A 14,910-nucleotide genomic window follows, 5' to 3' on the forward strand; every position below is an offset into this window, starting at 1 on the left:
TTAACTGGAGGAGACTACTTCTTATCTGAAAGAAGAATCACCCCTTCATTAATTTTTTTTTAATGGTATTTTCAAGGGTAGAACAGAAACTCAGTCTCTTGTGGAACTTGACACTGATTTTCGGAAACCATCTCCTGGGGCAATTTTTGGTTTTGGTGTCTCATTTTGCACTCTAGAGCTAGCAAAATGCAAATTTGGAAATAAATAGATGTCCTCTATCCTTCCAGTATAACAAAAAGTTAGGGCTCCAGGAGGGCTCATGCTTGGTCCTGTTTGGTAATTGTGTGAAAACACCCCTTCTACTCCCCTCCTGGTCCCTGAGGTTGTTCACTTTGGGTTGCTTTGGTTATGTGAAAGGATTGAGCGTTTACTGTGTATGCCAAGTGGTCTATGTTACAATATCTCTTTGAATCCTCACAGTAAGTTCCATTTTCCAGATGAGGATCCTGAGGCATAGAGCCTCACTTAAAACACTTGCCCAAGTTCACACAGGAAGCAAGTCCTCAAACTGGGCCACCCTGGAGCTGGACTCTACCCTTCCCATCACTGATCACACACCTGCACTGCCTTTGGTTTTGAGGAAAGGAAGCTGGTGGTGTGTGGAGTCCACGGGGACTCCTCCCCCACTGGAGGTCTCAGGGTCTGCTGTGCCTGAGCCTCCTGCTGGAGACCCTTTACAGCTGGTGAAGGCCATAACCCAGTGCCTCCCAAAGGGGCAGTTAGACTGACCAAAGACAGATTAGCGGGAGAAGTGATGAGAAACTCTGCAGAGTGGTTAAAACTGGGGGCTTATTTAACATGTTAACCAAGAACAATAAATTTGCAGAGAAGTGACAGAGTGGGAAGGTAAATACACAGAGGAAGCTAATGAAGGTTTGTTTATGTAAGTCCATCTCAGCACCGACTTTGTCATGTTGGGAGCCAGAAACCTTCCCTGGGAGAGGGGCTTTATGGCTGTCTTCATTACTCAACAGTTTCTGATCCTGGTTAAAGAAAGGAAGCTCCTAGAAGGCTTCTTTCTGTACCCACTGACTTTTTTTTTTTTAAGATTTTATTTATTTATTCATAAGAGACACAGAGAGAGGCAGAGACATAGCAGAGGGAGAAGCAGGTTCCCTGCAGGGAGCCCAATGTGGGACTCGCTCTCAGGACCCTGGAATCACAACCTGAGCCAAAGGCAGACGCTCAACCACTGAGCTACCCAGGTGCCCTAGAGATGATTTCAATAAGGAAAGGAGGATGAGGAAGCCTAGGGCCGGGCGGGGGTGGGGGTGGATGGTGCTAATTACCCCAGCACCAGTCCTCGGATTATCCCTACTGTACAGGAGCATCCAAGCCCTTTTAGCTGAGAGATGCCAGAGAAACTGGAGCCCTAGGGTTCAGTGGGAGGCCCAGGCAGAGACTGGAGCCATCTCCTGACTTCGGGCCAGGGCGCTCCCCCTGCCCCACCTGGGCCATCAGGAGTCTGCTAGCCCCGGGCTCCTCTGTCATCTGGTCTCTGACTGGCAGCCGGCTGCTGCCCAGTGTATGGGGTGGAGGGTACAGAAAGCCCTGAGCCCCCAGCCAAAATCACAGTGCTGCTTTGGAAGTCTGTGGTCGCCCCTTGCCGAAGAGGCTCTGTCCTGGAAGCCTCCGGAGCTGCTGTTTCCGAGCATTTCCTGCTCCCTGGGAGGAGGTTGCTGACCTCGGGTCAAGTCTCTTCCCTTTTCTTTCCTTTCCTCTGTCAGAGGCCGCTCTGTGCTCAATCCTCACAACCATCCTAGAGTTGATGGAGGCTCTACTACTATTCCTACCCTGCAGATGGGAAAAATGGGCCCAGAGGTTAAATAACTCCTCCCAATCCCAAGGCCAATAGAGGCAGAGCAGGGATTTGGAGGCTGGGAGCTTGGCTACCCAGCGGAGCTCTTCACGTTTCTTCTCCATGTCCATGCTGCCAAAACAACGGACTGTGGACTGCGTGCTGCTACATTCCAGCTCTCTTTGTTCAGTTTCACATTATCATCCATTTCATTAGAGGATTCACCTCTCTTAAAAATAACAGCCTGTATGGTCTGGGTGAGTCGCAGAATCTCTTGGGACCCTGGTCACCACCTCTGTGAAATGAGGGACACGGGCTGGAATCTGGATGGAGTATTCTCCAGGCCTGTTAAAACACAGATGGTGTGGCTCCACCACCCCCTGAATTTCTGATTCAGTAGGTGTGGAGTGGGGCTAATTTGTATTCCTAGCAAATTCTCACATGTTGAGGCTGTTGGTCTTATAGAAGCATCTTCTGGATGCTCTGAGTTCCCTTCTGATTGTACCACAAGTTATGTTCTGTTTCCTGTTGGAAGGGGTAGGGTCTTCCTCACTCCCCAGCAATCCTGTAAGGATCACTCAGGGGTGGCCAGCAGAGATCATCCTCCAACCGGAGTATATGTGTGTGTGTACACCTGTGCATGCATGTTTGGGGGGGGGGGGAGAAAGGTGACACATAATAAAGGTGACACCCACTGGTGACCGTGAGTCTCTGGATAGGTCAGTGAACAGGCTGCATGCAGAGCTAGGTCTTCTCCAACCCTTCCTTCTTCGGCCTTTATTCTTCCCACCCTAATTTCTCAGTCCTCACCACCTTCCAGCCAGCAGCACTTCAGGGCTGGCTATTTTGGGAAATGGCTCACAGGGCGTAGTTCTGGCTCTTAAACCCCTTTTTCCCCTGAGTGATACAAAGGAAAACTGCTCCTCTAGATAAGCAAAAGGGCATCGGGCAGGCCTGCCTCCAAGGAGCAGCTCCAGGGCGGGGCTCTGGGTAGGTCCAGTGCCCTAGGGAGCGTGTTGTGGGCTGGCTGAGGAGTGTTGGGCATCTGTAGGCTGTGGGAGGAGCTAGGTCTTTGCAATCTTGGCTTTAGGCTCTAAGCTCAGCTTTGTGTGTGTGTATACGTGTGTGTAACTGTGACAAAATATACATCCCACTTAGCATTGTAAGTGTACATTTCAGTGGCATTAAATACATTCACAAAGCCATACAACCATCATCACCATCCATCTCCAGAACTTTTTCATCTTCCCAAAGTGAAACTTCATACCCAGTAAATAAGAACTCGCTACTCTCCCCAGCCCTTGGCAACAACCATTCTACTTGGTCTATCTGTGAATTTGACTATGCTCAGCGTTTTTATGTCAAATCAGGTGATTGAATGGATGACCTTAGGTTGCCTTCCAGTGACAACACAGAGTCACTGTCCTGGCAGTTGGAAGTAATGGTCATTTGTCTATGCTTTGGTCTGTCCTGAGCCATTCCCCCAGAACATGTTGGTTCTAAGTAACTTCTAAGAGTTACTTCCTAGGTCCCTTGGAGCCCATCCTAATGCTTTATTCACTTTCCACTCCAAGACCCTATAAGTATTTGCTATTAAGCCTGAGTTTTCCCTTCAAATCTGAATTAAGTCATGGGTCTCAGGGGCCAACTCACTGTGCTTCTGTCATGTTTGTGTTGGCTGGAGTCCACCTGGTTGGTTCTTCCTGCTGTAATCCTAAAGGGAACACCCTAAGTGGGAGATAGAGGCCTGGAGTTTGATCTCAGCCCTGTCCTTATCCAGTTTGTTTGTTTGTTTTTAAGGTTTTATTTATTTATTCATGAGAGACACAGAGAGAGAGGCAGAAACACAGGCAGAGGGAGAAGCAGGCTCCATGCTGGGAGTCTGATATGGGACTCCATCCTGGGACTCCGGGATCACACCCTGAGCCAAAGGCAGACACGCAACTGCTCAGCACCCCAGGTGTCCCTGTCCTTATCCAGTTATATGACTTGGTTTCCACCCCTCATTTCTTCCTCAGGGTGTTTGTTTTCTCCTTAATTTTTCAATAAAATGCCACTCACCCACGTGGAACTGCTGCAGTGAACACCTGTGTTCTCAGGAGAGTGTGGAGGGGGTGATGATAAGACTGGTGGGCAGGTGGGTTCAATAAAATTGGTAGGCGGGGCAATCTCTTCCAACTCCGTATCCCCTGCTGGGTCATGGCTATAGTTAGGTCTGCTCTTCTGTTTGGAGCTTACTATTTTGTTGACATAGAGCTAAGCTAACATCTTGTTCCAGCAATTAACTCAGTCTAGGGCAAGGATACCCCTGATCTTTGAGCTTTTCCCCTCTGCAACTGTTAGGTGATTCATTACAACATGTTAGGGAAAGAAGGAGAGGGGTTCTCAGAACTAGGAAATGTGTTTCTGAAGAGACCAAATTGAGAGAAGCCTAAGGAGAAGGGAAAGCAAACCCTAGAATACAGCCCTAATAGGTTGAGAAAGCTTTTGCATCTATGTAACCATCAGCTTGCTTAGGCCAGGAAGAACTTGCAGACAATTTCTTGTAACTTAGATCTGCAAGTTTGGCACTTGAAGCTTTTTTTATTTTATTTTATTTTATTATTTTATTTTTTAATTTTTTTTACTTGAAGCTTTTTAAAGGAAGTATTCCATTTTCAGTGATTTGCCTGAGGTCAAGTTTGCAAACCCCAGTCATCAACAGGGACTCTGGCTATGACTTCTGAACTGGCTTTCCAGAAAGGGGAACAAAGTCTGTTTTTGTGTCTCTTATTAAGTGGTAATGTAGATAATCCTAAAAAGTGAGTGTCTAGAGAAAGTAATACAGGTTACAGTTTGGTGCCTTTCTCTGTTAACATTTAACTGGGCCCAATTTTTACTCTCATCCCCTATTACCTTGGACTTTATGCAGGATAATGTGTCACTCATCTGAGTTCTCTTGGTTTAGGTGGTGTGTCCTCCCAGGGCCTGTTCAGAGCTTTGGTGCTCTGGGCTGCAGGGTGACCTGGCATCAAAAGCTCCCCACCCCCAAATACCACCCTGCCCCCAAACTTCTTTGACCTGTCATCAACTTCCTCTTTCTCTGACTAATCCAGGGAAAGGTTTGGTTTTCTTTTCCTCCCCTTGCTCTCCTACTGACAAGAACAAAAAGGGAGAAATTAGAGCTGGACTGGGAGCCTCTCCACAGAGGCATGACTACCTATGGCTTTCTCCACAACTTCACTCAGCCTGGCTGAGAGCCTCCTGTGGACTGCAATATCCAGCTCACCTGGAAAGTTTGTATCTTTACTCTGATTCAGTCCTTGACATTTTATAATGCTCCAGTTTATTCTAAAAGTACTTCATAAAATGGCTTGCAGGTCATCCAAAGCAAAACCTATTTGTGTATATTTACACTGGATTTTGTTATTTATATATTTATGCATGAGAGACACAGAGAGAGGCAGAGACACAGGCAGAGGGAGAAGCAGGATCCCTGCAGGGAGCCTGTTGCAGGACTCAATCCCAGGACCCTGGGATCATGACTTGAGCCAAAGGCAGGTGCTCAACCACTGAGCCACCCAGATGCCCCTACACTGGATTTTAAAACAGAAGAATGAAAAAAAACAAACAAAAACAAAAACAAAAAACAAAACAAAACAAAAAAACAAAAACAGAAGAATGAAATGGTTTGCTACAGTCAACAATGCAGTCAAGTTCTTCCCTATGAAAACTCAGGTCTAAGATGACATTTCCACAGCTTGAAGCACTGGTCCTCAAGGCAGGAGATGTTTTCCGTTGTCATAATGGGGGCCAAGGCAGGGCAGGTAGAAGGGGTGCTATAGCATCTAATGTATGGAGGACAGGAATACGGCTAAACATCTTACAACAGCCAGCACAACAAAGAATGATCCAGCCAGGGGCACCTGGCTTGCTCAGTTGGAGGAGCATGAAACTCTTGATCTCAGGGTCATGAGTTTTGAGCCCCACACTGGATATAGACATTACTAAAGAGCAGTAAGTAAACTCAAAAAAAAATAAAAAAATCCAACCTAGAATGTCAGTAATGCCAGTGTTAAGAAACCGTCGCTTGTAGAAATTTACTTCCCATAAATCTCCCAGCAGGAGAGCTGGTTTTCCTCTCTAGATGCCCTGTGCCCACCTCGGAAGGTGTCCTGGGCACATCCCACCTGCCAACTCCAGGCCCTGGGAAGAAATGCCAAGTCCTGCCCCAGACACTAACCTATGCCTTTTGGGTCAGACAGGGCCTACCTTCCCATCAGAGTATCTGCTCACTCAGTCTTCACCTTCTGCTCTCTCCTGCTGTTCCAGGTGTTTCCAAAGGGGGTAGAAATTTAATATACTAAGAGTAGCTGTCATCAAGAAAGAACCATAGAACAGAGGGCCTCTCTGTCACAACCCCTCTGGGAGGGAGAGAAGAACACTTGGGGCTCAGTCCCCACCCATCCTGTGTGGTCCAAACCAGCCAGGCCAATGGGCACTGCCAACCCCGGCCCAGGGTGCTATTTCCTACTTTAGAATCCAAGAAGGTAAAAAAGCACCCTGGAAAAAAAATTGGTACTACCCACCAGATTCTTTTTTTTTTTTTTTTTTTTTTAATATTTATTAATTTGAGACGAGAGAGAGAGAGCAAGCGGAGGAAGAAGGAGAAGCAGACTCCCCATTGAGCAGGGAGCTTGCCAAGGGACTCAATCCCAGGATCCTGAGATTATGACCTGAGCTGAAGGCAGACATTTAGCTTAACTGACTGAGCCACCCAGGTGCCCCCACCAGATTCTATTTTTGTGGTGATTGCTCTCTTACCAAAAAGAAGCAGAAACTACAAGTGTGCATAAACCTAGGGTTCCCTCACTATTTTCAGCATATTAGAAGTTTTTTATATTCATATTGCTTTAGGAAACACAGCCTAAGGTTCTTTCTTTCTTGTGTCTCATTCCAGAGCCCTTGGGGTTTTGGGGGGTGGGAAGCATGGGGGTCCTTCAGGTCCTTCCAGGTCAGATTTGGGTTGGAGGTGGGAGTGCTGCCCATGCCTCACTCAATGCGTGGAAGTTTACACAATGGCTCGACTTCGCAGTCAGGCTGATTCATCCTTTTGGCCGTTGACGTCTGCCTCTGGCCCAGCCAGGACAGAAGGGGGCCCCTTAGGAACTTCTGGCCCTGTTCCCTCTCAAGGGGACGCACAATAGAGCTGTGATAAGACAGGGTTTGAGTGGGAAGTGGACTTTTGGAAACAGGATATTTTTAAATTAGAGAAAGAAACAGAAGGGCTGTGACTACCGTTGTGACAGGTGGGCCCTGAGACTGCCCAAAACTCAGGTTAGGCAGCGGGGCAGAAACTGAGGCCCATTGGAGTACATCCCCCTAGTAACACTGAGGACTCAGAGGGGGTGGGTAAGGGCCCTCCTGCCATTACCTCCACCACCTTCAAGATTGGCAACCATCCCCAATACCCACATCTCCTCCTGGGACCTTCCCCAGACAACAAGAAGTCCCATGACTTCTCTGTCTTCAGGTCTATGTCCATAAGGGGCTCTTTGGGGGAATAAGCCCCAACAATATGGACCAGGGCCCATTTAGAAACAGCTGCTAGTGAGGCCTGGTCCTTCTCAAACAGGCAAACCACAGCCCTCTCTTGTGTGTTTTGGTGAAAACTGTCCCTAACACAGGCAGGGTTGGCTCACCCTCAACACAATGTTTTCTGTTCTTACTGGCCTTTCTTCACCTCACTCTGATCTTCCTGACATTTGGCCAGGCCCATCTTCATCACTGTAGCCTGGCAGGGTCATCCAGTCCCAGCGTGCACTCTGAGAAGAAGACAGTGTTGGGATGAGTCTCTCCATGGGCAGGGCAGGGGGTGGCCCTCCCATTTCAGAGAACCCTTGGGTCATATATCCCAAGAGCATTAGAAATGTGTATACCTTCTGCCCTCCTGATCCCACTCCTGGGAATGGACAAACTAGTATGAAATAGGGGAATAGCTTTATTCCCAAAGAGGATAGTAGAAACTTGGAAAGAACCTAAATTTTTAAAGTAATGAACTGGAGAAGTAAACAAGTACACATCTATTTAACAATTATTATGCAGCTTCTACCAATTATGCTTAAGAAGGTGCCAGAGAATGTTTATAAAATTGTGTTATGTAATAAGGATAGGCTATAAAATGGCCTATATTGTATATCTGAACTCAGAAAAAAAGCCTCTTGAGAGCAGAAAATCACTGGAAGACAAGAGTGGCAACAGGGTTTGAAGGGTGGAACCAGAGATCATGTTTATCCGTTACTTTCTACTTCACTGGAGTTTTCAGTTTTTTTCCTGAAATAACATGCAGTACTAATTTTTAAAAAAGTATTTAAGGGGTACCTGGCTGGCTCAGTGAAGCATGTGACTCTTTTTTTTTTTTTTTTTTTTGTAATTGTATTTATTCATGAGAGACACAGAGGCAGAGACATAGGCAGAGGGAGAAGCAGGCTCCCCACAGGGAGCAGGTCAGTGCAGGTCCATCCCAGGACCCCAAGATCATGCCCTGAGCCAAAGGCAGAGACTCAACCACTGAGCCACCCAGGTGCCACATGCATGTGATACTTAATCTTAGGGTCAAGCCCCACGATGGGTGTAGAGATTACTTTAAAAATATATATATTTAAACTGTTTTAAATGTCCAATGAGCTGCCAAGGATTTTATATACTGTTCACATGGAGCGACAGGGTCTAGAGGAAGCTGTCTGTGGGCAAAGGAGCCATCCCGCTGAGCACCCAGTAAACCTGTGGCTCTGGCATCTCCTTCTGCACCGCCCCCCTTCCTTTACCCACCCAGTTCCTGAGATTGTGGGGATGGGGGAGCCTAAGGTGCTCAGTGCACTGCTCACCTCCATGTTATCTTTTGTTTTGCAGATTTCATGGAAAACAGATATTCTGTAAGTACACATTTCATAAACATTTTTAAAAAAATAGTCCATTAAACAATGCAATATTTCCAAACTCACCCAGGTTCTGCGTTCCCACTTATCACACCCCTACACTGGCCCCATCTGTTTTAGACCAGGAGCCCCAGGGAACTCAGAACTAGCCTGGGACAGTGAAGGTGTGGTCAGGTTGGCCAGACATTCTGGCCTATTGTAATTTCAAATATTCTCTCCCACCATTTCTATCATTATATCACGGCCCTCCTATGAAGACAGAATTTCCCCTCCCCATAGAATTGAGAATCTAGGGTACTTAGCTCCCCATAATTGAAGTGTACATTTCCTCCTAGTCTAGGTTGAGGTTTTGGAAATGAAGTAGACTGGTCAGGGGGTTGGGGGGGCAGACATGCTTGAGGGGGGTAGGAACCCACAGCTCATTTGAGCTTTGAACTCTGAGAACCTATGCCGGTCACCCCAACACACCAGGCCCTCTGCCACAGAGGCCACTCAAAGTCCTTGACCCAGTGAGGGAATGAGATGAGTTAATACTAATAAAGCAAGGTGGTCACCAGACGCTATGGAAATGTGGAAGAGAGACCAGCCTGGTTAGCTGTTTCCTCCCCAAGGAAGGGGTCACTGGAGCAGGCCATGAGGAATGAGTCTGACTAGCAGGTCCAGGTAGAAAGATCAGCAGGAGCTGAGGTATGAGGGGAGGAGCAGTCCAAGCAGCTCAGAATGGGAGGGGAAAGGGTGTGGGAACAAGTGCTAGGAAGAGGTCAGTTAGGGCTTGCAAGCAATGGTCTCAAACCTCATTATGAGGTTTCACTCTGTAGGAAACTGAGAATTTAGGAAGCCACTACTTGGCAAATGGAATGTTTTTTTTTTAAATGTAGAGGTCCCAGTTCAAATTTTGCTAAGACCTGCCTCCCCCTGTCCTCCCACTCCCAACCTTACAATCTCTCCAACAGTGCAGGGGTTAACTAACTGGGAGCTAGTACCTCGAGAAATGAGGAACTGCTTCTTTAAAGTTTGGGAAGAATTTTCTGCAAGATTGCTGATAGCCCTTGCAATGGGCCCCCGGCTTCCTTTGTCTTCCTGGAGTCTGAATTTTTATAAAATAGCTCATTATGCCTTTGATGGGCAGGAAACCACTGACATTCTTTTTTATGGAGGAAAGCTATCAATTTGAGGAAAAGAGGAATGAAATAAATGTCTTTTTCTAGCCTAATCCCACCCAGACTCCTGAAACCAGAGACTTGCATTGGAAGGGCAGGGGTCCCAATGTACAGGGGACAAAACTGAGGGCCAGGTTGTTAGAACAGCCTGCCCAGGGTCACCCAGCTAGGTAGTAGCAGAGCCAGGACTAGAATCTAGGTTTCCCAGACTCCCTCAAAAAAGTGACATCATTGTTCCAGCTGTCATGGCCTTGAGAAAGTGGAAAGTAAGAACTTTGCTTCATGGACAGTGTGGGATCCAGATAAAGAGATGCTCTCACTACAATAAACAGAGCTGTGTCCACCCAAGGCAGGTCTGCTGGGCCTGCGGGACTGACTTATTTACTTTGTCTTCAATCCAAACGGTGACTCTGGACAAAGGCACTGAGCTCCAGGACAGATAGAACTTTCCTTTTCCCCAGAAGCTGGCCTGTGGGTCCAGGAGTCTGCTCCCAGGATGCCCCCGAGAGCTCATACAGCCAGGCCTGCCATCTCAAATAATAGTCTTTTGGCGGGAGCTCAGGGGTTCCCAGCCGTTGGGAAAGAGATTTCAAATCTTTAAGCAAATGCATTTTGTTTATAAAAGAAGCAGGTCTAGTTTTGCTAATGATCAGCTGGTGAGGGTCAGGAGAAAATTAATTGAATTGCCCAGCAGGGAAATGGGAGGGGATTTCCTTCCTGAAATCAAACCTGGCGATCATTCCCAGTTGTTTAATGGCCGTTGCTTCTGAAAACACACTGGAGGAAATATCTTAACAATGAGATAGCCACTTAGCCAAATACTAATTTAGTATTGTTTGACTTGCTTCAATGGCACATTCTGACTTCATTTTTCCTCTGCCGTTTTTTGCCTTGTTTATAAATTGTGTTTGTGGCCCAGGCAGACAGATAATGTGAAAGAGAACACCTCGTACTTACATGAAAGGGGTGAACCTTCTTGAGGCCCAGGATCTTGCAGAAAGCCTTGCCTTCTTATTGCAAGAAGGCGGCTCCCCAGTCACAACTGACCTCCTTCCCTCTGGGGAGCCAGCCAGATAATCTATGATTATCTATGTAAAGGTCTCTTCATCACTGGCAGCATGAGGTATGGATGGGGGATTTATATCACTTGGCCCTGAAATGGCCTCTTTACAGAATTCAACCAAAGCCAGGCTTTGACTTAGGAACCAGAGATCCCACCCCTCTCTCCTACCTCCTTAAAACCTAACCTAAACTCCTGGAGGCCTTGGTTTCTTCACCTGTAAATCGGAGGTAATAACCATCCCACCACCACCTGGTAGTTGCGAGGGTTAAATGAATACCTAGCACAGACTTGGTTTACTGGAAGTGCTCTATAAGGGGCACATACATTCTAGAAGCAGAAAGGGCCATTAGAAGCAAAATGACCTTTGAGAGCATCCACACTATGTTCTGTCTAGAAGTGGGGCGATTTCAAGGCTGTTCTTGAGTGGCTGACAGCTGGCCACTGATTTAAGCCCCTGGAAGGACAGGTCTTGGATGTGCGCATGTTAACCTTTATTTCAAGGTCCGGTTGACTGTGGCCCAGCCCTTTCCATCCGCAGTACTCACCTCGCCTGGTGAAGGAGAGCAGAGGTGTCTAGGGAGGGACTTGGTCTGGGGCCTGCAGGAAGGCTGGACATCAGGGTCACCCCTCTGGGCAAAGCGGAAGAAATGAAGGGAAGGTAGCTGCCAAGGCTGGCAGGCCTCCAGCCCTCGGGGGCCAACACCACTCTCTTGGCCCACTTGTCAGTGTCTCTCCTGGCAAAGGAGAGGCAGAGCCTGGACCTGCCAGCTGGAGCCCTTTGGACCTGCATCCTGTTCTGAGAGTCTCCTCAGACGTGGCAGAGCCAGAACAAAACAGGGACTCTAGCTCAGCCCACCCTCTGGGAGCCAACCAGCCTGGCCACGGGGCTTTCAAGACCTGGCTAATCCCCACAGCTGCCCCCACTCTTGCTTCCTTGAGGTCCACCTGCAGCAGGGAGCCCTGTGCTCACAGAGGGTCCAGAGTCATGGACTCATTTGCTGCCTGCCCTTTGGGGCCCAGGGCCCCTCAGCTCCAGCATTTTCCACCTGCCCCACTCTTGCCCCCTACATCCATTTGTCTCTATACCTGCCCCACCTTGGAGGCCGGCTCCATGAAGACCTTCTCTGGCTTAGCTCAGGCCTCTTGCAAACCTCCTGCAGCTTGTTAGGACCTCTTCCACGTGGTAGCACCGTGTGTCAGTAATGAATAGGATATAAAATTCTTGCATCCTCCATATAGATAATAGCGCTTGGGTCAGGTGGGGGTCCAGTCACTGGTGAATGCATAGGTGTCAAAAAATACCATGCAAAGCAGCTAGAAAACATTACAAGATGGCATGTGGAACCTTTTTTTTTCCTTTTGCACAAAACATACAACAAAATTTACCACTTTAACCATTTTTAAGTTATAGTTCAGTGGCATTAGGTATATTCATAGTGTTGTGCAGACATTACCACCATCCATCCACAGGACTTTTTCATCATTCCAAACCAAAAGTCTACCCATTAAACATTAACTCCCCATTTGCACTTCCCCCCAGCACCTGGGAACCAGAGTTTTCCTTTCTAGCTCTTATCAGTTTGACTACTCAGGGGACCTCATGTAAATAGAATCGTACAATATTTGTTCCTTTTGCTTCTGGGTTCTTTCACTTAGTGTAATGTCTTCAACATTTATCCATGTAGAAGCCCTTCGACTTTGCAATTAAAAAACAGACAGAGAAGGTTCATCTCATGTTAGAAGCAGAGCTGGAACAAGAAGCCAGATCTCTCTTAACTTTAGTAGACTTGCTCTGTGTGTAAGTGTAGCACCCACAGGACCTAGCACTGGGTGTACATACAGTAAGTTGCCTGATAAAGCTGGTTGATATTCTAATGTGGAACATGTCTCCAGGGAGTGAAGGCTGCAGCCCTGCAGAGTTGGGATAGACAAAAGGGAAAAGTGTGGGTGAGAGCTGGCCTTCCAGGGTGGAGGTACCAGCCCAACATAGCACTGCTTTGGGGTTCCTTTGTCAAGTGCTGTCTGCAGTTTGACATCTCTTTCCACCAGGCTCGTCTTCAGTCCTAAAGGGTATGACCATAGCTTGTCTTCTGTCTTGTTCCTACAGAGAACGGAAGGCTCCCTTGACGGAACTTAGGACCACGGGAGCAGACGCTCCTCCCTGAGAGGACATCACATCCCAAGAAGAGCAGATGATCCCTGTATTCCGAGAGCTCTGTGCACTTATTTATGAATCTGCCCTGCTCCCACTGAACATAGCAATTCCTCAGGCCAAGTCACCAGTCCTTAATCCATCCTACTACATTTCTGTGGGGCATAAAGAGATACAGAGGGGCTGGTCAATTCTTACCCGGCCCCCCTCTCACCAAGTTGGAGCATCCTCAGGAGCTGAGAGCCGCAGAAGATTCAGGGTAAACAGGTCATTGGGATATTTTGAAACTTGAATATTTTCTCTTGTACAGAGATAAAGAACTTTTCCTAGTTATCTTCACACACAGAAACCATTTTTGTTTTGTAGTCGATCACTTCCAGTGAACGGCCTGGCTTAGGGGCTCATTTTTCTCTTTGCCTTTGGTCCTTCAAAGGCCTATGCTTCTGGGTAGTCCTTGGTCCTTGGAAGTGCATGGCACCCAGCAGACAGCTGCACCCGGTGCCCTCCATGACCTCACCTGCCACAGATGCAGAAACAAAGTTGCCTGGGAGTCACCCCTGTGAGATGCCCACTTGAAGATAAGGTTCATTCCGGGCAATGCATAAAATAGAAAACAATGTTGGACGGAGCACAGATGTTCTTAAGCTGTTTTTTTATACCCTTTCTTTCTTTTCTTACCATGCTGAAGGCTTCAAGACAGGAAGCTGTTTGCCTACAGCAAATACTGTTTTTAATAGGAAAACGAAATGCATACTTTTCTCACTAATTTTTTTTTTTAATTTATTCCTTGCTAAAGAAATGGTCTTCTGAGGTCTTAAGATGTTTCTGATGGTGCCTTGAGTGAGTGGACGAGTAGCCAAGATGCAGCCATCTTGCGGTGGGATTTCACTAGTGAGCAGACCTAACGGAAACCATTTACCCCCACACACACCCACCCTCCACCTCAGTGACACAGCTGCAAGGTTTTGTATTAAATAAATTTGATCTTTCCTCTTCCCGGACCTGTGAGATGTCATCTTCTAAGAGGCTGCATTCCTATAGAATAGCTAGTGCTTGGACTCTGGACCTTCTGAAGTCACAAAGAACCAAGCGGGTCTTATCAGCTGGCTATCTCACACAGGCCAGGGGCTTCTGTGGCCTTCATTGAAGGCAGGGCCAGGGGTAGTCTGAGGGTCAAACACTGAGTCATTAATATCCATTGGCTAGTGCCTCAGCGTCCCAAGCCAAAGCCTGCAGGCTGTCCCTGGCAGATGGGGTTGCCAGGTTGAACAACAACAAAAACAACAACAAAACCCCAAAACAGGGGTGCCTGGCTGGCTCAGTGGTTGAGCATCTGCCTTCAAATCATGATCCTGGGGTCCTGGGATCAAGTCCCACATTGGGCTCATCGCAGGGAGCCTGTTTCTCCCTCTGCCTACATCTCTGCCTCTCTCTGTGGGTCTCTCCAGAATAAATAAAATCTTTAAAAGAAAACCAAAAACATCCATGATGCTCAGTTAAATTTGAATTTTAGATAAACAGGGAATATCTTTTGAATGTAAGTATATCCCACATAATATTTGGGGTGTACTTATATTGTAAAAGTATTCATTTATCTGAGATTCAAATTTCACTAGGCATCTCATATTTTATCTGGTAACCCTACTGGCAAAGCACCCTCCTACCCCTCTAAGCCAGCCTCAGTGGCCTCAGACCAGACCTCACTGTCCCGGAGTCTGGGTCCCCATCAGAACACCACCCTCCTGGGCCTGAAGGCAGAGGGAGCCATGGAGTACGGTCCTGATTCTGCCACATGACAGCCACAGAAACGTGAAGGAGCC

General features: G+C 47.4%; 1 protein-coding gene across 4 annotated transcripts in view; it reads left to right on the forward strand.

Moving 5' to 3' along the window:
• PECAM1 (platelet and endothelial cell adhesion molecule 1) overlaps positions 1–14,091 on the forward strand; it is a 53,303-nt gene extending 39,212 nt beyond the window's left edge. For 2 of the 4 annotated variants that reach the window (XM_072781093.1, XM_072781095.1), the window contains 2 exons: positions 8,690–8,712; positions 13,046–14,091. In XM_072781093.1, the coding sequence (XP_072637194.1) occupies positions 8,690–8,712; positions 13,046–13,075 (53 nt within the window). In that variant the 3' untranslated portion in view covers positions 13,076–14,091. The remainder of the gene's footprint in view (positions 1–8,689; positions 8,713–13,045) is intronic. The other 2 variants (XM_072781094.1, XM_072781096.1) reach the window with 1 other exon arrangement.
• Positions 14,092–14,910: the final 819 nt, after the last annotated feature.

This window comes from Canis lupus, chromosome 16 (assembly GCF_048164855.1).
Source record: "Canis lupus baileyi chromosome 16, mCanLup2.hap1, whole genome shotgun sequence".
NCBI classification, from domain to species: Eukaryota; Metazoa; Chordata; class Mammalia; order Carnivora; family Canidae; genus Canis; species Canis lupus.